This window comes from Carcharhinus amblyrhynchos, chromosome 22, assembly GCF_965287045.1.
Source record: "Carcharhinus amblyrhynchos chromosome 22, sCarAmb.v2.hapA, whole genome shotgun sequence".
NCBI classification, from domain to species: domain Eukaryota; kingdom Metazoa; phylum Chordata; class Chondrichthyes; order Carcharhiniformes; family Carcharhinidae; genus Carcharhinus; species Carcharhinus amblyrhynchos.
Window position 1 is genome coordinate 21,375,322 of NC_137345.1, and position 22,533 is coordinate 21,397,854.

The 22,533-nt window shown below is 41.8% G+C and overlaps 1 protein-coding gene across 1 annotated transcript in view; it reads left to right on the plus strand.

The window, feature by feature from the left end:
* LOC145356995 (semaphorin-3D-like) overlaps positions 1 to 22,533 on the plus strand; it is a 103,398-nt gene that overhangs the window by 53,092 nt on the left and 27,773 nt on the right. The window contains exons 6-7 of the mRNA XM_080210026.1: positions 3,384 to 3,512; positions 5,994 to 6,136. Of these exons, the coding sequence (XP_080066152.1) occupies positions 3,384 to 3,512; positions 5,994 to 6,136 (272 nt within the window). The remainder of the gene's footprint in view (positions 1 to 3,383; positions 3,513 to 5,993; positions 6,137 to 22,533) is intronic.

The window sequence follows — 22,533 nt, forward strand, 5'->3', positions numbered from 1 at the left end:
TCATAGAATACCTACAGTGAGGAAGCAGGCCACTTGGCCCAGTGAACCTGCACTGACAATAATCCCAACCAGACCCTATCCCTGTCATCTCATATATTTACCCTGCTAATCCTCCTGACACAAAGGGTCAATTTAACATGGCCAATCAACCTAACCTGCACATCTTTGGAGTGTGGGAGGAAACTGGAGTACTTAGAGGAAACCCATGCAGACACGAGGAGAACGTGCAAACTCCACACAGACTATGACCTGAGGCTTGAATTGAACCTGGGTCCCTGGCGCTTTGAGGCAGCAGTGCTAACCATTGTACCATTGTGCCGCCCAATCAATTTCTCAGATTTCTTTGACCATGAATCAATCTCTCCTGGCCCCACACTTCATGGTAACATCAGAAAAGCCTTGAGTATATTTTTTGACCCCTGTACTTTATTAATCTATCAATCTATTATTAATCAGATATTTTGGCTGATGATCTTAATATAACATTGTTCAGTGTTAAGTCCTATGTCATGACGTGGTGATGCTGGCGTTGGACTGGGGTGGGCACAGTAAGAAGTCTCACAACACCAGGTTAAAGTCCGACAGGTTTATTTGGAATCACAAGCTTTCAGAGTACTGCTCCTTCATCAGGTGAGTGAGGAGATGGTTCACAAACATGGCATGTATAGATAGAGACACAGAGACGCAAGTAAATTACCTTTACAGGTAATCAAGTCTTTACACATATAGATAATGTGAATGGAGAGATTAGAGAGTCAGTAAATTGGTATTTTGGCCAAAGCACTTTGCAAAATTCATCAACAATTGATCACATTTCATTAATTCTTCAGATTCACACTTTTACTCAATGGTTTGCATTGATGATGCAAACAGTTGATGCTGCTATTGAATCCCCTGTTTGCATTAAAGAACTAAATAACTGTATTGCCTATAAAACAATAGAAATGGAAGTATTTCCTCAGGATAATGTATTGGAAGAATTGGCATTTTGTACATGTAGTGACATTGTAAAGGTGTCCGTGAACATTTCCTCTCCACTATCTAGTCATATTATAAGCATAATTAAAAACATATTCCACAGTAACAACGAAGGGAAACGTTCAGCAATTATGGTGTTACTACCATGTATTTGGTATTGTTTTGGGTTTCCAGAGTTGGTGAGAATTAACAAACACTGTATATTATTTCACAAGTTTCATGATTTGCTGAAATTGCAATTTGCATAGATATCAGATTTCCCTGGCCTTATGCCTGACAGAAATCCCCAATATCAGTTTTATAGAACACAATGTCCATTGCAGTTGCACAAACAATAAATCACAGAAAGAATGCACTTGGGTTTTCTTTGTACTTTCCTTTTGTTCAATGGAATAATAAACCTTAGTGAATACTATTTTGTTAACGGTGGACTGCCTACTAGCACTGGCGACATGATGAACTGGTGAACTACCAGCTTCTAACTGGCCACAGCTCTCAGCAAACTTCCTCTGCTAGGGACCATGATCACAGGGAAGGTCTGATGATGGTCACTTAAGTGCTTTAAGGTCAGTTGATTTGATTCTGACAGGCCTCCCCCGAGGAACTGAGAGTGGTTATTCACCAGTATTCAATGGGTGAGACCCCATTCATCCAACAGGGTTCCAGCCCAACTTGTCGCAAGATGCATCATAGATCTGAACTACCATTTACTGCATATTAGCTCAGTGGGCTCTCTTAGATTTTTTAACAGTATACTTCTGTTTTGAGGCAATTAAATAGATCATACCAAAAATTGCATTCATAGAAAAGAGTGCTTTCTTTTAAATACTGATATACAGAAGATAATATTGTAAAATTATTGCAGATAAAGTTACATAAGTCCAGACTATATGATTTTCCATATGGTTCCATAAAAGTGCAGAATGGGTATCTTTTCCTGAGATTTTTATAAGCTGTATGAAAAGCATATGGATTGGCTGTAAAAGAATTGTTTATGGATGTCAGTGTAAAAGTTAACAAAATAGCTAAGTGTCTAAAGATGACCCAATCTCCTCGGTTCAAGATCATGAAGAAATCTCCATGAAAAGTAGATTTACTGTATAGATGTTATTATTTGGCTATTAATTCAAACTCTGTCTCAAGCATTCCATTTTAATGTGACAAACCAAAGACAGGAGTTGACTCAAATTCTTTTAACGATCGTCCCTTTATTTAACACTTTCAGCACCAAACTCAAACACACAAGAGTTGCAACACTTCAACTCTTTTACTGAACTTTAACTCTTAACTGAACATTAACTCGAATGTTTTAATTGAAAACAGACACAACCCAGGTTAGAACAAAATTGGCAGGTCCATTTCTGATGTAGAATCTGTCCTCTGGTCCTTCTCTGAAAATGTTCTTCAGGGCAGTCTTGTTATGGTTGATCTCTGCGTTATCACTGGAAACAAAGGGCTGGAACATGTGTCTTTATCTTTAAATTGTCCCAACCTTCCAGAAAGTTCTGTGACACGCAACCAATGGTGTAACTGAAAACCGATCACATTGCTCGACTAAGCCAATGGAGTTAATCATAAACAACTCCATAATGTTTACTTCAAATGTCATGTCGGACACATTGCCTCCTCCGCAATCGGTACCATCAGGCCTAACACAAAGGAAACAACTTCCCATATTTGGTCAACACTGGAAGTGTCAGGTCATAGATCACATAGCAGACCACAGCATCAGCAACTTTATGACTTACATCTGTTTTTAATTATAAGTTGACCGAAAACCCCAGCATGCTTAACTCTCAGTTATAATTGCCTTTTAAAGCCAATATTGCCATTATTGTTGTCAAGATCTTCGTTGTTGTCATTATTTCACTGTCCACATTGCGAGTACATGTACTGGAGCATAAACATTAATCCTGTAGCTATCTTTGCAGAACAGGCACCTGCACAGGTATGATGGACTAAGAGGGCCCTTGTCATCTGTAAATTCAATGGTTAAAATTCATTCTCTATCCAGTTCAGGTGCAGATTATGTTGGCAAAACTATAGAGAGGGAAAAAATTAGCCCAAAGCTTGTTGCAATCGATATGAAAGACACCCCCTTGAGATTTAAGCCTGAAACTTCATTCAGAGGCTGAGATTTTCCAGCCCCTCTATGCCCGTGGGATCTTCCAGTCCCGCCAATATGAACAATGACTTGCTAACCCTGCTGTGTGGGAGTTGGAAAATTGCAGCCATAGATTAATTTACAGCACAGGTAAAGGCCATTCGTTTCTAGCCCCCCCTCCCCTCCTCCAACTAGGTAATGGCATCTGGTTCAGATTACAACATGTTAGAAAGGATGTGAGAGAAACTCTTCTCTAAATACTGAAACACTAAACTCATCTGTTTAATTTTTAAATTTTTAGATGAGTATCTTTACGCTGGGACATCCTCTGACTTTCTTGGGAGAGACACAGCTCTCTTTCGCTCCCCGATCCATCACCTGGAGAATCAGTATATCCGTACGGAACACAACAATCCTCTTTGGTTAAGCGGTATGTGATTCTGAGCCTTGCTGCAATTTACTTCCGGAAAACGGCAATAATTTCCTTTTAGCAGTGAAAATATCCCTGAAACTTTTAAAATTGTAAATTAGGTTCTGAAGCTTTAGTTTTGTTTCACAGTAGACAATGGGCTGAAGCAGGAGTGCGTGGAAGGGGCCTTTCTGTCCTATACCTTGGAACAGTAACCATGATAGTCAGTTCTCAATATCTCAAGAAAAACTGCCTACTGTCTCCAGTAGGTAATCATGGACGGACACCTAGAAGCAAGTTGCTCCTGGGATGGGCAACGGTGTGTGGTCAGAAGAATCTGAAACTTGGCAAAGTATTGGGAGACCTGGGAATGCTAGGCTTGGGAATGCCCATATGTTAGTTCATCCCCTCGCTCAATTCTGATAAATTATCCACAGATACACAATGCGTTTCAGAATGTGCTTAAATTATCGTTACATTGTCTTTTCTTACTGTATGCAATTCTGATCATTAGCTCTAATAAATTACTATTTTATATTTATTGTTAAAGGGAAAGTAAGAGGCAACAAAGTACTCCTTGTGCACAGTTTATAAATTTTATTTCTTAGCTTTGTTGACTCTGCTGAAAAAATCCAGGGTCGGGATTCTCCGATCTCGTTCGCCCTGCACCACTGCCAATGAGGATAAAGAATTTGGCGCTCAGCCAAAACTCCATTCACTGAGGTGGACCAGAGAAGCCCAGCCATGGGCGAGTTCAGAGAATCCCGGCCCAGATCTAGAATTAAGTTTCTTCTCTTTCTCCTCTCTTATCTCTCTTTCTTACTTACCTAATTTCTCTTCTCTCTCTGTTTCTTCCTATTTCCCTTTGTATGTCTTGTATCCTCTCCTTTTTTCTCTTATCTCTCAAAACGTTTTGAGCCAGACTCGAGCAATATAAATTAACTTGGTTCTTCTTGGCTATACAAGGGGGAGCAGAGGACCAGCACTTGACACTTATGATAAGAATTAAGTGAGAGATGGTGGAGGGCTGAGCACACAAAGTTGTGAACAAGCACAGACCTAGGGCTTGGACTATAAGAGAGACACTGGGGATCAAGGGTAGAGCTGCAACATAGTGTGAGATTGGGGCATGGCATTGGGGCTTGGCAGGGAAAATTTAAGACTGGACTCAGTGGGAGTGGGAAAGGCAGAATTTATAACTGCATGCATTGAAGAACTGGGCCTGTGGCCAAAGCTGGGTGAGAGCCAAGTCTGGAGAGATCAGTAAGCAGAGCATACTGAGTAGTCTGAATGGCACTTCAGCCTAGGGAAATATGTAACATGGGGAGCTCTAGGGAGGCTGAGTGCTAGGGTCTGTTGTCTGGGCCCAGGAATGGTTGGGCTGGGCCTAAATTATGCAGGGTGTGATTTTATGGCCTTGTCCCACTTGTCGTCAGTGAGGAGAGGTAGTAAGATTGTATGAAGGACAAAAAAATCAGGTTTGCGCCCTTTCCCTCGCTTCATACAATCTTACTGGCCCTGTTTCGCTGGTGAAATCTCCATTCCGTCCTGACATGCTTTGCATGTCATTAGTGAGTCCCGAACACTATCATTTGCGCTCACTTGAAGTTATTTCCTCGCTGGTCAAGCTTTACACCGGTGAAAATCACTGCTGGTCTCCCCAGAGGAGGGATCAGAGGTCATTGAAGCCCCTGGGGCATGGCCGGACAGGGGCTATGTCAGCCTGGTATTGTCCACCAGGCACCCTGGCGATGCCCACTAAGCAACCTGGCACTGCCTACTGGACACCATAAATGCCATGGGCAGTGCCAACTGGGTGGAGCCTGAGTACTGTGATGACTGAGGCCAGGAGGGAGCTCAGAAGGAGGGCAGGCAAGGGGGGTGCTCTGCAGGATTGTTGATCACTGGGGAGGGTAGTCTGTAGGGTTGGGAGGAGGCAAAGAGACTGGCATAGGCAGTGATCGGCTGGAAGGAGTGCAATGTCTTTGGGGAGTGGGGGGGAGGGTGGGGAAGGTGGGGGGCTGGGTTGGCAGGAATTCTTCCAGCGCTCTGGGAGATAGGGGCACCTATGCAATGGTGGCCCAAGCACTCTGCAGCCAACTTCACAGACAATCTTAGGTTCTGTCCCTATCCTACTGAGCAAGAGTCATATCTGGGCTCTTTTTTAGCATGAGTACCACAAGATTGTGACTTGCTTCTCACTCAAAAAACCAATGCCATTCTCTCTTGTTTTCTCGCTCATTCAGCATTTTTGTAAGATCGCGCTAAAAGAATGTCAGTGGATCTGAGGATGGGAAGTGGTTTGTTTTGCCATGTGTTCAATGATACATTAATATTTGTGGGATTATCAAACAGAATGCTGAAAACCAATGGAAGATCAACTTTTTTTTAACAATCCAATTCTGTTTTACAAAGCCCAACAATATTTTTCATGTTTATTTTGGTATGCGACTAAGTTAAGAATAATGCCATCGTTGTACTTGTCATTTATATATTTTTCAGACCCCAAGTTTATTGGGATGTACCCCATCTCTGACACCTCGAATGAAGATGATGATAAAATCTATGTATTTTTAAGAGAGACAGCACTGGATACCACGAGCTCTGAGAAGGCCATTTTCTCCAGAGTAGCCAGAGTTTGTAAGGTTGGTTTTAAAAGCCATGTTCATCAGTGATTTTATTTTCTTGCGTGCAGGGAAATGGAACAGTTTGCTCTACTTTTATCACACGTGTTTCCTTCAGGTACTGCTTTATGACAACCTAATCCAGAGCAAAACTTATTTATTTATCCAGTAATAAGTCCAAGCCTCTATCTCAGGAGAACACTGCCAGTAAAAACTAACCTGAATTCTTCTCAGTCCAGCTTTCCATGAAGAATTCATGTTAATTTGCAGCAGATCTGTGGGAAATGTGAGCTATGGGGTGCATATTCCAATCAGAAACTGGGTAAAGGCAACCCAAGTTCATATAAAAGCTTATAGTTAGTATGGTGAGAAGACTATCTTTCACCAGTCTATAGTGGAGATGAAAGGATCGTATAACATCATCTAACCACCTTCCCCATACAGGTATGTGACAAAAAAAAGTGGGTAGAATTCACCATTGATGAACAAAAGCCATCTTATGTTTGGTGTGCTGTAATGTCAGAACAGGCCTTAATTTTGGTTTTGTGGCTTTGTAGACACATTAAAATTCTCTCCCCTCATGCAAGTGCAAAAAGATGTGGGTAGTTTTAGTAAAAATCTGGATGTACTGTCAATGATAGCATTGGATTTCAATATCCATTTCTGTGGAACCATCTGCTCATCTGAATGATTTTCACTTTAAATTTACAGCGTCATCCAAGCCCAAAAATAGGTTAACTTTACCAGGCACATATCTGTTCTCCATTATAGATGTGGGCTGCATCACATCAATAGCCACTGAGAGACTAATAACTGCTTTTTTTTTTTACTTCAGTCTCTCATTGCATCACTCCCATAAACTGACTCTGACAGGAAATATGAGGAAGGCTTCAGGTGATAGTTAAAAGCAGAAGGCGAAAGAAAGCAAGATTGAAATGAATAGGACTGAAAACATGACAGCAGAGGGAAAGAAACAAGGAAGATAGTTTAGACACAATTTAATACGTTCGTTGAAAGCATCATAAAGTACTTCAAACGCAATGGTCTGGAACTTGTGGGGTTCTTGATGGGAAGTTGTCAGCATTCACAAACTTTATCTTTTGAAACCAGACCACAACTTCAGCCCAACACGCAAATCCTGAAGTTGCAGTCCATCATCCACTTCTCCATCATATCAATTTTCTTGAGTGAAGATCAATGAGAAATATTCATTAAAAACCCTTCCAATGTTCTGGGGCTTCACACACAGATTGCCCCTTAGTCTCTAATGGGTCCTACTCTTCCCTTAGTTAATCTCTTTCCCTTAATGTATTTATAGAATGTCTTAATATTCTCCATAAACTTGTTTGCAAGTCCTTTCTCATTCCCCCTTTTTGCTCTTCCAATTGCTTCTAATTGAGGGTGGAATCTCTGTGCATCCCTTATTAATGTTAAGCAGATCTCAGGCCAAATAGTCCAAAGCTATGCAGTTTAGGTTGGTTGGCCATGCAAATTTGTCCCTTAGTGTCTCAAGATGAATAGGTTAGGGGGATTAGCAGGTAAATAAGTGGGGTTATGTGGGTAGGGTCAGCGTAAGATGCCCTGTTGAAGAGTTGGTGCGGACTTGATGGGCCTCCTTCTGCACTGTAGGGATTCTATAATTCTATGAAATATGAAACCAGGCACATATCTTTTTAATAGATGGTTTATTACAGAATGCTGTGTTACATATTTTTGCCTCTTACCGACTATCACCCAGTGTTCCACAATTCTTCTTTTACGTTCTTTAGAAAATAACATTCAAACATTTATAACATATTCATATATAACTCCCCTTTAAAAGGAAGCTTTCATCTTACTGTAAAGAAAAACAAAAGCCTCAACTGAAATCTAGCAAATTAAAATGACATTGCCGGGGGCGATGATGTGCTCTGAACCCTGTGACACCCACCCATCATGGAAGGCTTCAGGCGTACCAATGGTTAGTCTTGTATTCCTTTAAACACCAATAAAATTAAACAAATAGACAAATCAATCATTTAATGAATTGACAACTCCTTAAAGGGACATTATAACAAAAAGACAAAGGCTGGAATTGATTGTAGATCGTATTATGTAAGGCCATCTCCAACTCAAAAGACAGATGGGGCGGCATGGTAGCACAGCGTTTAGCACTGCTGCCTCACAGCACCAGAAACCCAGGTTTGATTCCCAGCTTAGGTCACTGTCTGTGTGAAGTCTGCACATTCTCCCCGTGTCTGCGTGGATTTCCTCTGGGTACTCCGGTTTCTTCCCACAGTCCAAAGATGTGGAGATTAGGTGAATTGGCCATACTAAGTTCTCCTTCAGTATACCCAAACAGCTCCCGGAACGTGGTGACTAGACAATTTCACATTTACTTTATTGTAGCGTTAATGTGAGCCTACTTGTGACTAAGAAATAAACTCTAACTTTAAACTTGGAATATGGTTGGGACACACCAAGATAGTTGAAGCATTTGGCCTTCAGATGGACACAAGAGCATCCCATCAGATGGAGGAGTGAGAACCCAGGCCGGAAGACTTACTTCAGCAACCGACAAGGAGAATTAAAAATAAATAAGTTACACAAGAAAGCTAAAGTAGAGGTTGCTGGGATTATGGAAGAGGCCTGGGCATCTCCCCTGTAGCCCAAGTGGAAGATAGATCCAGATTTCCTGTCAGGGCAGAGTCTATCTTTGCTGATAATCCAGTAAACCCTACATTCTTTCAGTCAAGAGAATGATAATTGTTTTCTGAAGGAATTATGCTCAGATTTCAGCTTCTTCTAATAATAACTTCTTCAGATTAATAAAGATACCTTCGTGATTTAAGAACAACATCAGGGTCTGAGCCATTCTAAATTTTAAACACACCTCTTCTGCTCCCTGTTCAATCTCTCCATTTAGACGTCAGCTGCCCTTTTTACAAACCGCCTGCTGTCACTGAAATGCTTCCGTGACTGATCTGTTGTTTCAGTAGTATGTCACAGACAAAAAGATAGGAAGATGGATAGATTTATACACTAAACTTGGAAACGCACCAAAGGCTAGTAAGGGGTCAGTGGCATACTATGTAAGTTGTTCGTGATGTTTTTAAAGTGTTTCCACATGTCAAAGGAATCTTGCAGGATCCCAGTGAAGGGGCAGAATCCTACCTTTGTTCAATTTCTGCAGTGCTTATTAAAATGATAAGCTTCTGGAGAACCTTAAGGAAAAACATTGAAGCTGTAAAATACTGGTAGTAAAATTTAATTTCATGTTGTTACTGCCCAGTTGGTTTCAACTGAGGATTATGAGAAAATCTATCCCTACATCATAGAAAGTTTACAATGCACAAAGAGGCCCTTTGGCCCATCATGTCTGTTCCTACCAAACAACAGGCTATCCAACCTAATCCCACTTTACAACTTGCGTGCTGCGATTTTGCATCCGTGTTCACTGTGAGCACAAAACGCAATGTGGGCACAAAATCCCCACCCACTGTCCACTGGCGACTTAATGGATTCCTGCCCAGACAGTTTGTGAACTTCATTTCAATAAATTCAAATATAATTAACGGGGTTCCCCGCCAAATCGTTCCCCCTGCATTTGGAATTGCCTCCTCTCTGACGTTGCAAAGTATATAACAGTTTTTCAAAAAATGGAAACTGGCCAAGCCAACCTGCCAAAGGCATTTACAAGCGAATGTATTCCCAAAGGGAGAGGGCCAGGGCATTACCCATGGCACTTCCAGAGGGCACAATTGCAGGGCCCTCTGGTGAGCTTCATGGGAAGTTCCCCTTATCGCTTGGGGAGCATCCTCCATGTCCATGACATGGGGACTGTGTCTGTGGGGGTCCCCCGTGACCGTGGTGGGTCCTCCATGTCCATTGGGGAGGTGGGGGGGGAAGAGTGGCGCCTGTCTCTCCAGAAGGTTATGTTTTATATTACAGATCAGGATACCCTTTTAAAAGGGCACATCTTTTTCAGGATTTTCAGCTTCCACCTTCTCCCAGTTACTTAAAATTTATTGACTTGCTATCCATTCTATCCAAATTCCTCATAATGTCATTCACCTCAATTAAATCTCCCCGTATCGCCCTGTGTTCCAAAGAAAACAACTCCAGCCTATCTAAATTTTGTAGATTAGGGGTCAAACGAGGAGCCAAAGAAAGTATGGGCAAGAGGGAGATATTTTCAGCATATCAAATCCACTGTACACATATCATACTGAATCATTCAGGATGGGCTCGGGCAATGAACCAACAAATACAATATCACCACAATTAATTGTTTTAACACCTTAATTTTTTTCATTATCAACCTGAACCTCAGCACAACATGGAGCAATTTTAATTCAGTTGTGAAATTTTGATTTGAGGAAATAAAAGATAGGAATTGGCATCACGGACACTAACAGAAGATTTGAGTTTTATTTGCAGTAAATCTGTGTTACTTAAACAATAAATGATTGTAATAATAGATCAGCAAGACAAGCCCCCACCCCCCACAATTTCTGCAGAAACAAATATGTAGTTAGTCAGAGCTAATTCTATTCTTCGCTCCAATTTTCCCCATATTTTTAGAAAACATCTGAAAATAAAAGGACAAAGTTCCTTGAGCTCTGCAGCAATAAAATAGTTCCCTTTTGAAAGGAGTGTTTGAATCTTCCTCATACTCTCATACTCTCAGCCAGTGCATTTCAGATGCTACCAACTCACTGCTCATGGAAGTTTTCCCTCATGTTGGACAGTACCTTGTGCCCTCCCCTGTGGAGAGTTTTTTGGGGGAGGGGGGTGTTTATTTGGATTGGAGGGTGATAGGTGTAGGCCACACCACCTCAAAGGGCCAGGAGTTTGTGGAATTAACTACCCCAAAACGCCATGCATTCCAGAACTTTGAGAGAATTTAAGGAAGAGGTGGACAGATTGTTAATTTTGTTAGGGTTTGAAAAGCTATGGTGAACAGGCAGGTAAGTGGAGTTGTGGCCGAGATGAGTTCAGCCATGATCATATTAAATATGGAGCAGTTTCCAGCAGTTAAATTACCCACTCCTGTTCCTACTTCTGACGGTTCTTTCTGACTCCACCTTAGTTAAATCCGTGGCAGGAAGGATCATGGCTTGCTGCCGATAAATGCCTGTTTAAGAATCTCATCCCGCCACCTTGCATCAACTTAGAGGTTGGGGGGGCAGGGGAGAAGGGTCATCGTGCAGCACGCACAACAAGCGAACCCTTGTAGGCTTTTCTACAGGCTTCCGGGCAGGGGTCCCTTGCTCAAAGGTATTGTGTCTAAATCAGGACTGGCATCAGGAAGGGTACTGCCCCGCCAAGAGCCAACCCCTTGATCTTCCTGTTGATTCTTCACTCCCCTCTCAACCCTGATCCTTTAATCCCCTTCCTGACATGACACTCGAGGTACCTCCTCAATTTGAGACCTCGGATCAGTGTCAACTTCTTTGCTCATACTGCTGAGTGCAAAAGAATTGCTGGCCTTTGACTGGCTGGCATAAAGGGCAAAAAAGATAGAGTTTACTTTAGACAAATGTGAGGTGATGCATTTTGGTAGATTGAACCAGGGCAGGACTTACTCGGTTAATGGTAGGCCACTGGGGAGAGCTACAGAACAGAGAGATCTAGGGGTACATGTTCATAGCTCCTTGAAAGTGGAATCACAGGTGGACAGAGTGGTGAAGAAAGCATTCGGCATGTTTGGTTTCATCGGTCAGAACATTGAATACAGGAGTTGGGATGTCTTGTTGAAGTTGTACAAGACATTGGTAAGGCCACACTTGGAATACTGTGTGTAATTCTGGTCACACTATTATGGAAAGGATATTATTAAGCTAGAAAGAATTTACTAGGATGCTACCGGACCTTGATGGATTGAGTTATAAGGAAAGGCTGGATAGACTGGGACTTTTTTCTCTGAAGCGTAGAAGGCTGAGGGGTGACCTTATAGTAGTCTATAAAATAATGAGGGGCATAGACAAGGTAGATAGTCAATATCTTTTTCCAAAGGTAGGAGAGTCTAAAACTAGAAGGCGTAGGTTTAAGGTGAGATGGGAGAGATACAAAAGTGTCCAGAGGGGCAATTTTTTCACACAGAGGGTGGTGAGTGTCTGGAACAAGCTGTCAGAGGTAGTAGGAGAAGTGGGTACAATTTTATCTTTTAAGAAGCATTTAGATAGTTACATGAGTACGATGAGTATAGAGAGATATGGGCCAAATGCGGGCAATTGGGATTAGCTTAGGGGTTTTAAAAAAGAAAGGGCCGCATGGACAAGTTGGGTCGAAGGGGCTGTCTCCATGCTGTGAACCTCTATGACTCTATAGCAGCTCTCAGTGGCAAGGCTTCCACCCACAATGTCCTGAATCTCAGTGGAAAGTCTATTGGCAGACGATTAGGTACCTGAATGGCACGAAATGAATTAAGCCTTCTCAGAAGGCAGGGGAGCCTCACGGCTTCCCAACCTGTAACTGAGACCCCTGTTGCCTCCACAAGATTCATCTCTTGTCTTTGGTTCTTTTGCCAATACTCTTAAATTCATGTCCACTGGTTTGAAACCCTTCTGCCAATGCAAACTGTTTCTCCCAACCTACTCCAGCCGGACCTCCTAATGATTTTGAATACATGACTCTGAGGAAATTGTAAGTAGTCATTGATGCCATTTATGTAATGCATGCAGAGTGTGGGTGACCAATTAGTTTGCTATGGTTACATCGGAATTGTTAGTCATTAACGTTGCTGTCTGTATCATGCATTAGTGACATAGAAAATCTGCCAGCTGTAAACCTCTATAATTATGGCTATTGTCAGCAAAAAAAAAGCTGGTTATGAAGTTCACACTTTAGACTATAAAAATCATTGATAATTGAGTTATTTCAGAATGTGCGTATCAGTTATAAACAGTTCAAGCTTCACTCTCACAGTTATGACTTCGCTTGTGAATTAGTATGGTTTAACACCCGATGACAGATTCCATTAATTTCTATGCTTGCTGAACCAGCACAAATTGCTATTTTTTTTCCTAAAAGTGCTACATGTATTGAGAATGCTTGTTGGTATGGGAGCAGATTTTGTGCACCAACAGATCACTTGCCCTGTTCTTGATATTATTTGAAGTCCTTTATAACTGCCTGAATACAAAATAAGTGTTGATTTTTTTAATTTAAGTGATGCCACTTTTCATTTCCAGTTGAAGAATGTCGTGATAAACAGAATGAACGTATTGAGCCAAAAATTCTGTGGAGTATTTGGCACTGTGTAACTCCGCTCTGAAGCCAGCAGAGTACCCCCAGGGTAACAGCGCCCACAATCATTTCTAGCTCTCTCCCTGGATGGAGTCGCTAGAATTACGTTGGGAGGCTCATAGAAAACCTATAGAATTTCAGGCACAATTATCTATGGGGCTATAAAGTTCTTGTAAACCAGGTTGCCAAACTATTTGACGCTTGGATTGGAATCTTTAGTTGGAACCAGTTGACTGACTGTCAGATGAATAATGTGCTTGGGGGAAGCTGAAAGAAGGCTAAAGCTTGATGTAACAAAGCTAATGCCAGATGCTTTCAGGATTACGATTTACAAAGTTAAAAACAGATTGGGACATTCCAGAATGGTAGAAGACAGATGAGGGAGGTCAAGGTAGATATTGCTTTGGCATGATGCATCATCCAACACTCATCCTGACAATCGCACAGATTTGATTTGATATACACGCACTTCTGTCCTTTTGAAGTGGATCTTTGGAATTCTCTCTCCCAGAGGGCTGTGGAAGTTCAGTCATTGAGCATGTTCAAGACAGCAATGGATAGATTTTTACTACTAATGACATCAAGACGTATGGGATAGTGGAGACAATAGCATAAGGTGTAAATGATCAGCCATGATCTGTTTGAATGGCAGCGCAGGTTTGATGAGTCATACGGTATACCATTGCCTCTATTTCCTGTGGTTCTTTGAAGTGCAAGAGGTGAGAATTTAACCTGCCTCTACAATATCTCCTTTGTTTAGATTGCCCATCTTCTTAACTGAGTCTTCTGCTTTAAAATTATAAATGTGTGTGATGTTAAAGTTCACAGCATTACTGTGCGAACAATTGATTCATTAAAATTAAATGATTTATACATTAGTCCAACCAGAAGACAAGTGCATATGCTCAAGGTTCTTAGTATGTTGAGGCAAGAAGGTTCTCGAGGAGGTAGGAATTGAAATAGACACTATTTATACCTTGTCTCTGTGCCATTTTGACTGTTTGTCCTGAATAGTAATTTGTGTCCCCATTCAGAGAAAGAGAGACAGCAACATGAGATGTCCATTCAGCCCCTCAAGTCTGCCCAACCATTCAACTATATCACAGCAGATCTAAAGCTCGATGTGTATTAATGCCCTTGCATAGTAATCATCTCTTGATCCCAAAATGTTAATTAACCCAGCATCCCATGTGTTGGAAAGAATTCCAAATATCCATGGGAGAAAGAACTTGTAGTTACAGATTAGCTTTCACAACTCAAGTACATCACAACCAGTGAAATACCTTTGAAGTTTAGTTACGACATTTTGTGTGAGAATAAACTTCCTGATTTATCTTCGAAAATCTTTAAGCTTTCAAGTTTAAGGTCTGGAATCCCCCATCAGAGGAAACAGCTACCAGTTCCTTTTAACTTTTTAAACACTTCAACTTGATCACCCATTAACTTCTAATGTTAAGCGCACAAAAACCAATTTTGCAACATATCCTGATAATTTAATCATTCTAGTCCATTCTACTATATTTATATGGTACCCCTTCCAAGACAAATACAGCTTTACTGAAAGGTGGTATGCAACTGAATGCAGTACCAAACGAATGAGGTTTCACCAAGTCTCCATGCACAAATTGGGCATGATCTTACCAGCCGTTCATGCCACACTCCTGCAGTGAGGTTGGAGAATTTGGCACGCAGCTAAATCTCTGTTCACTGCAGCGGGATGGGGAAAACCCCACCTTTGTCAATGGTGGTAGCATTGCAGACATAGATTCTCCACTTAGGCATTCTAACCATTCCTGAAATGAAAGCTCATATTCCACAAACTTGTTTAATTACATTTAGGATCTTTGCACTAGCTACTAATGAATGTTGTCTACGTACACCTAAATTCTTTGCTCTTTGAATGCTCAAGGACTATCAGCATTAAGAAAATATTTTGATTGGTCTTAAATAAAAGCAAAACACTGCTGGAAATCTGAAATAAAAGAGAAATTCAGCTGGTCTGGCAGCATCTGTGAAGAGAAAAACCAAGTTAGCATTTTGTATCTGTATGACTCTAACCAGTTTGTCTTTACTGGATGACTGCATCCAATAATGTGAAATCCATTTGCTATTGTTTTGCCCACTCACTTATTCTGTCTTCTATCACTTTTGTAAGCTTCTGCTCTTATCCGTATAATTTACAATCTCTCCACCATAGTATCATCTTGTCAGTCAAAAATCTGTCTGGCCCAGCAAAGTGATTCAGCCTCCACTGCTTGATGGGGGAGGTAATTCCAAGCAATGACTCTCAGAGAAAAAATTCTTCCTCGTCTCTGTCTTAAATGGGAGGCACCTTACTGTTAAACTGTATCCCTTAGATTCCCTCATGAGGGACATCACCTCAGCATTCATACTATCATGGCCTCCTCAGAGTTGTATATGTTACACTTAGATCACCTCATTCTGTACTATAGCAAACTTTGCTTACGATAAGAAGATAGATAGGGAAGCAAGTTGTGAAGCAGACACAAGGGCTATAGGTGAGTTAAGTAGATGGCATAAGTTTGGCAATGAGAGTACAATGAAAAAATGTGAAGTTGTCTGCTTAAGCAAAAAGAATTAAAAAGCAGAATATTATTTAAATAGAAAGACTGCAGAATATTGCTATAGAGAGAGATTTGGGTATCTTGTAAATGAATCAAAATCAGAACACAGGCTCAGCAAGTAATCCAGAAGGGGAAGCTGAGTATTTTTTAAATTCTTCCATGAGTTGCGGCATTGCTGGCTAGGCCACATTTATTGCCAATTCCTAATTGTCCCTGAGAAAGTGGTGGAGAGCCACTTCTTAAAATGCTGCAGACCATGTGGTGTAGGTGCACACACAGTGCTTTGTGAAGGGAGTTCAAGGATTTGACCCAGCAACAGTGATACAGCTACAAGTCAGGATGGTGTGTAACTTGGAAGGGAAATTGCAGGTCATGGTGTTCCCATGCTTCTGCTGCACTTGTTCTTCTTGGTGGTAAACGTTGTGGGTTTGGAAGGTCTGTCAAAGGAGCCTTGTTGATTTGCCACAGTTCATTTTGCAGATTGTGTACTCTGCTGCCACCGTATCAGCAGAGAAAGAAGTGAATGTTGGAAACTGGTGAATGAGGTGCCAACCAAGCTGGCTGTTGTTGTGACAGATGGTGTCAAGCTTCTTGAATGTTATTGGAGCTGCACTCACCTAGGCATTGATAAAGTAGAAGTTGAAAGAATATTTCCCCTCCTGGGGGAGTTTAGAACTAGGGGACACAATTTAAAAGTAAAGGGTCTCCCACTTGAGACAGAGATGAGGAAGAATTTCTTCTCTCAGAAGCTCATAGTGTTTGGAATTCTGTTACCCAAAGAGCAGTGGAGGATGGGTCATTGAATATGTTCAGGGTTGGGTTCGGCAAACTTTTGATTGTCAAGGGACTCAAGGATTATTGGAGCAAGGGAAGAAAGTGGAGTTAAGGCTGATCAGCCATGATCTTATTTAATGGAGGTGCAGGGTCAACAGGCTAATTGGCCTACTTCTGCTTCTATTTCTTATATTCGTATATTCATATATTCTTATCCTGAAACTTTGATATACAACTTTTTTTCTTTCATCCAAAGATGTGTGGGTTAGGTTGATTTGGCCATTCTAAATTATCCCTTAGTTCAGGAGGATTAGCAGGGTAAATATGTGGGGTTAGGGGTTAGGGTCTGGGTAGGATAGTTGTCGCTGCAGGCTCGATGGCCTGAATGGCCTCCTTCTGCACTGTAGGGATTCTATGAAATCATTAATATCTATTGTGAAAATCTGATCCCCAGCATGAATGACTGGGGAGCAATGCAGGCTATCAAATCAATTGGAGAATGTCTCCATATCGAGTTCATCAAATTAGGAAATTTCCTGGTTTGGTGAACCCAACCATTAAAAATCCCCGCCTCCAGTTTGGATTTTCAGTCTAGCGATGCAGATGACCCGCGAATGAATGCATAGGCTGCCAGATGTGTAGGAAAGCTGGGCGCAAAGTTCTGTGCTCCTGCACTGTGCTTGAAAAAAACTAATAGTAAAACAAAATGTAGCCCTCACCCCTAGCCTCCTCACTCACACTATAAGCCAACTCATGTGAGCCCATGCCTCTCTGTCCACTTTCACTGCCCATATCCCCTCTGCCAAATTAGCACCCCTCTACCTACCCCCATTGCAATCATACCTAAATTAATGCAAACCATGCCCCCCCACCCACCACAATTTTCCCTTATTGCATTTACGCCAACTCACCTAGCATCTTTAGACACTTCCTGTCCAGCTTTCGCACTTCCTGGAGAGCTTTGATATTTTCAGGACAGCTTTAAAAACAGAACAGCTCTTTTGCACTTCCTTCACAGCTGGACAGTTCCTTGGCAGCTTGACAGTTCCAATGATTTTTTGCATAAAAAGTGCATAATCGTGTTCACTTTTAACAATCCTAAAGGCTGCATGGTGTATTTCAAAGGGTGTGTTACCTCTTCCAAAGGAGTGCTGGCTCCCTATCCAAAGGGGCACTGAAATAATTCTACCAAGGCCAGCTTTATTTACAATAGTTAGGAATATTCAGACAGGTACTTCCCAGTACAGGGTATACATCCTAAGCGCCAGTAACCCAGACACTCCACATTATATATCTCTGCAAGATTCCCAGATTAACTGCCTCAATCAGGGAGCTCATTTTCTATCGGTCCACCCCAAGGACCCCATTAAAGTCATTACAGGTACCCTGGTTATCTAAACAAATCCACCAAGTTCACATCTCCTACCTGATCTAATATGCATGCTCCAGATTCCGCACACCCGGCCTTCCAAAATCCCACTTCAATGGTGGCACCTGGTAATTAAGTTGTCAGCTGCATCCACGAATAGCGAACATGCAAACCCTGGCATAACTGCAGTCCCGCCCCCGCGAAGATATAACATGCCGAGTTAGGGATGGGACTTGAAAAATGTGGCTATTTCCTGGATTGCCATCATAGTGGAGAGGCTGTCCTTCATGGTGAAAATCCAGACCTTTGTCTTCCACCTCCCAACTAATTACCAGTTGCTGTCACCAAGTTACCTTCAGTTCAGTCATGTTGACCTCTGCAAAATCTTAGCAAATGCCTTTGAGAAGCTTGTATCAACAATACCCAGAAACACTCCAGGCTAGTGACCTGCTCAAAAAAAATGCAACTAAATTAGTCAGACAAGACCTGGCCTTCACATTATCTTTGATCAGGTCATTCATGCACAAGTTCTTTCCACTGCATCTCATCTTTTAATCTGATGGGAGATTCCAGCAACTTTGCGATAGATACATATAGCAAATGGTTGTACTGTTATTTAGTTCTCCCTTAAATAATGGAGTGATATTATGACTTTACAACCCAAAAGCACAATTTTTTCATCTAGAAACCTTTGTAACTGGCAGTTTTGCAATTTGTAGACCTTCTATTTAATACAATAGGGTGGAATCTACCAGGCAAGTTAGTCTTGTTATTGCTTTTCTATTGGAAGCATTCAGTGGAATTCCTGACAGTTTCCCCTCTGGTGACTTTAGCATATACTTTGATATCTGTTAGGTGGCAGAAGTAGGACCCAAATTCCCAAATTTGAAAATGTTGGTTTCCGTAAGCAACCGGTGACTAAGAAACCAACTGCCATAAACTTGTAGCATTTTTGGAAATAGATTCAGTTCTCACAATAATCTTTTTAGCCGTCCCTGCTCATTTTCAGCCATGCTGCGTCCTTGGCTCCCATCTTATGGGGAACTCCGGCTGTATCTGTATTGATGCAGGCACCAAGTCACTCTGTGCAAATGTACCAACCCCAGGAGTTCTGACAGCATCTGAGTGCTTGGAGTCAGCTGGTGGAAGCACCGCCCTGATAATGTTCAAACAGTCCTTCAGGTTCTGAGGACATTCAGACCCTTAATGCTTTGTGTAATCAGTTGTATTTAATGTGACAAGACTTTAAAACCTGGAGAATAGTTAACACTTCAACCAACCATTTTTATTTCATTTATAATATGAATTATAGAACTCTGCAGAATAGTTTGCCGCATTACAACAGAAACTCATATATTCCAAAAATGGTTGCATTTAAATATTCTGCTTTATCCGCTTGCCCTTGGCTGTGGCGTTGCTCGCTAGCCATCCTGTCACTGTAACTTTTAATATTGTGTTTTGGCTCTGTACTGTTCACAGGGATGCAATTGGCACCCTGCTGATTAACTAATGTCAAATGAACTTGAGCAAGCTTGATGTTAATAGCTGTTCCCATTTCTGAGAAAGCCCGGAAAATAGCTCTGTCAGATTAATTATGCAGCCAAAAGGGCATCTTTTCAGCCGAAAGCACCTCACAGGAGTATAGAACATCCATCATTCGGAATAAGTCTGACAGCGACCTTTTGATATAGGGTGATCTCAGCTTGAGAGAAAGTCTTGAAATTCATTTTGCCTCGTGTCACAGTAAGGAACACTTGAGTCTACTGATACATCTAAGATGGTCATAGAAGCATTATAAGAGCCTTAAAATGAGAGTTCATTAAACACAAAACATATGGTGCAGTTTAGAAATGATAATTTATAGTAAAGAGCGTAGAAAGGAAAAGTGTTGGGCATTGCTCATTGGAGTGAAATTATTCCTCCAATCTAGGTTCCAGTTTCTAACTCAGGGATAATTAATGAACAGTGTCCCCTAATTATTTGTTGAACATTCTCTGTTGTAATTTCCAAAATGCCATCTTCTTTTGGGTTTGACCCATCCTGTTCTGAACCCTAGAGGTGGAACTTGGTTCTTAGACTGTAGACGTACTCTGGTATCAGCTTAACACGTCTTTATTGGTACTGCTTCGAAACAGGTTATGGAGTGGGCATGTTCTTCTTAGGTACAATTCCGACCTGTCTTTGGAGAGTCTAATGCATGACTGACTCGTGTTGTGGTACATCATCATCTACATCGTATATTAGCATATCCAATCTGTTGTCCAACAAGGGGCATACACGCGATGGGTCGTGCGAGGGCTGCACTTGGATGTTGCTTCGAGAGTTGCCTAGTGCTTCACGTCATTAGTGTGTGCTTAAACTGGACCATCTGACGGGTAACACGATAGCTCAGTGACTATCACTGTTTGCTGTGCAGATACATGGATTTAGGCCAGTGTCTGCGGGAGTTTGCACGTTCTCCCCATGATTGCGTGGGTATTCTCCGGGTGCTCTGGTTTCTTCCCACACCCCAAAAACGTGCTCTTAGGCTGATTGGTGTAACGAATTATCCCTAAATTAGTCTTCCCTCAAACTTCCCCAATCGGCGTAGACAAAGGTCACTGGTAGAGGAGGGTACTCAATGTTAACATGGCGGCGCGGGCTCATTGGGCTGAAGGGCCTGTTTCCCATGCTGTATTATTCTTTGTTCTTTAACCCCTTTCTCTCCCCCAAACCCTCAGTCCTTGCTTACCATCTCAACTGGTGGCCAAGCAACAGCCCTTTGTGCTTTCAGGGGCTGATATCAGCAACTTGTCAGTGTTAAACAATTGAAGTGAACAAACCAATTTTCCATTCTCCTGCTATCAGTCTCTTTAAGTCTGTATAGAATGTGTTGCAGCTGAATCTTGCCTCAAGTTGGCCACAATTTAATTCCAAATGAGATCCTGAATTAGCTAAAATATTGAATGAACTCAAGTAACCTTGCGTAAAAGTGTAGGGATGTTTTCAAAATGAGACTTTTGAATGGACTTACCATATATGAAGCTGATTTTTTTTCTACCTCTTATCTGTGACTGCAAAATTTATATTCTGCACCCTCTCTTTTCCCTTATATGCTCTATGATGGGTATGTTTCGTTTGTACAGTTGGCAAGAAACAATATTTTTCACTATATCCCAATTCATATGACAGTAATAATTCAAAGCAAAATGATATTGACTGGGAGAATAGTCAGGTGTGAACAATTTTTTTCACTGCAAATGCTCAGTAAGTCGGTGAAAGTGGCAGCGGCAAGATGTGAAAACTGTATGAGATGAAAATAGTCGAGCAGCAATAATGTCGAGTTGAGCTAAACAGTGTCAGGAGCAGACAACAACATACAGATGTCATGTTGGCTGGTTTCCTTGTGGAAGATGTATTAATGCCCCCTCTAGTGGAGTTCTGGAGTGTATTCCTTTGAGACAAATTAAAACTCAGTCTGGCAAGAACACGATAGAGTGAAAGCGGCGGTTCTTTGAATGCGTTGAGAAGAATTCAGATGAAGTTTAGGAAGAAGCGTTGGATAAATCCAGAGCATCAAATATGAAGTAAAATTACAGAGGCCGGGGGGCGGGTACAAAAATACTGAGAAAAGCTAAGAAAGATTGAAAGGGAATTAGTAAAATTTAATAAACACATCAAAATAAAAGTAATTAAGGGAAGGATAAGGATAATTAAAGACAAAGACAATCTCAGACAATACAAACTGAGTATTTTGCTTTGGATGTGATGGAATTCAAAATGTAAGAGGGAGGCATGGAAATGTTACAAAATGTGATCGTATGTACTGGGATATAGTGAAAAAGGGGAAAAGAAGGCTTTCTGAAATAGATCAGAGATATAAAAGGCTCTGATCAAAAATTTCCCTGGTTGTGGACATTGTGCCTGAAGGCTGAAGGATTAGTTATGTAGGGCGGATTCACTAGTCCCATTCGCCACGAGTAGGAATCCCGACAGCCGGTTGAATCGGGAATCGGAGTTAAATCGGGATTCCCACCGTGCAGCAAACCCATCGCGATTCACCCGGCCCGCTACGCTGGCCCCGATCAGTTCCTCACCCAATCCCTTCTTTCAAATGTCATTGGTGGGCTGGAAGCGTGTTTCAGAGTCTTCCTGCGATGCACCCGTTCCCCCTCCCCACAGCAGCAATTGTATCAGGCGGGCTTTGGAGCAGGTGCTGACAATCCTGAACCTGACACATTGCACCCAGAAGGGGATCAAGGAGGTATCTGCTTTGCCCAAGTGACCCTCTGCCACTGTCAGGTTGCAGAGAGAGGGTCTCTGAGGGACTTGAGTTTTTGGAGATGGTGGGGCGGGGGGGGGGCGGTGGGGGTGGAGTTGGGGAAGGGGGGCTTGGGCATATGACAAGGGGTTGACCTTGGAACTCTCCCCCCAGAATAGTGATCTTGTGGCTGGACTGCCACTTCTAGCCCTGGGAAGCC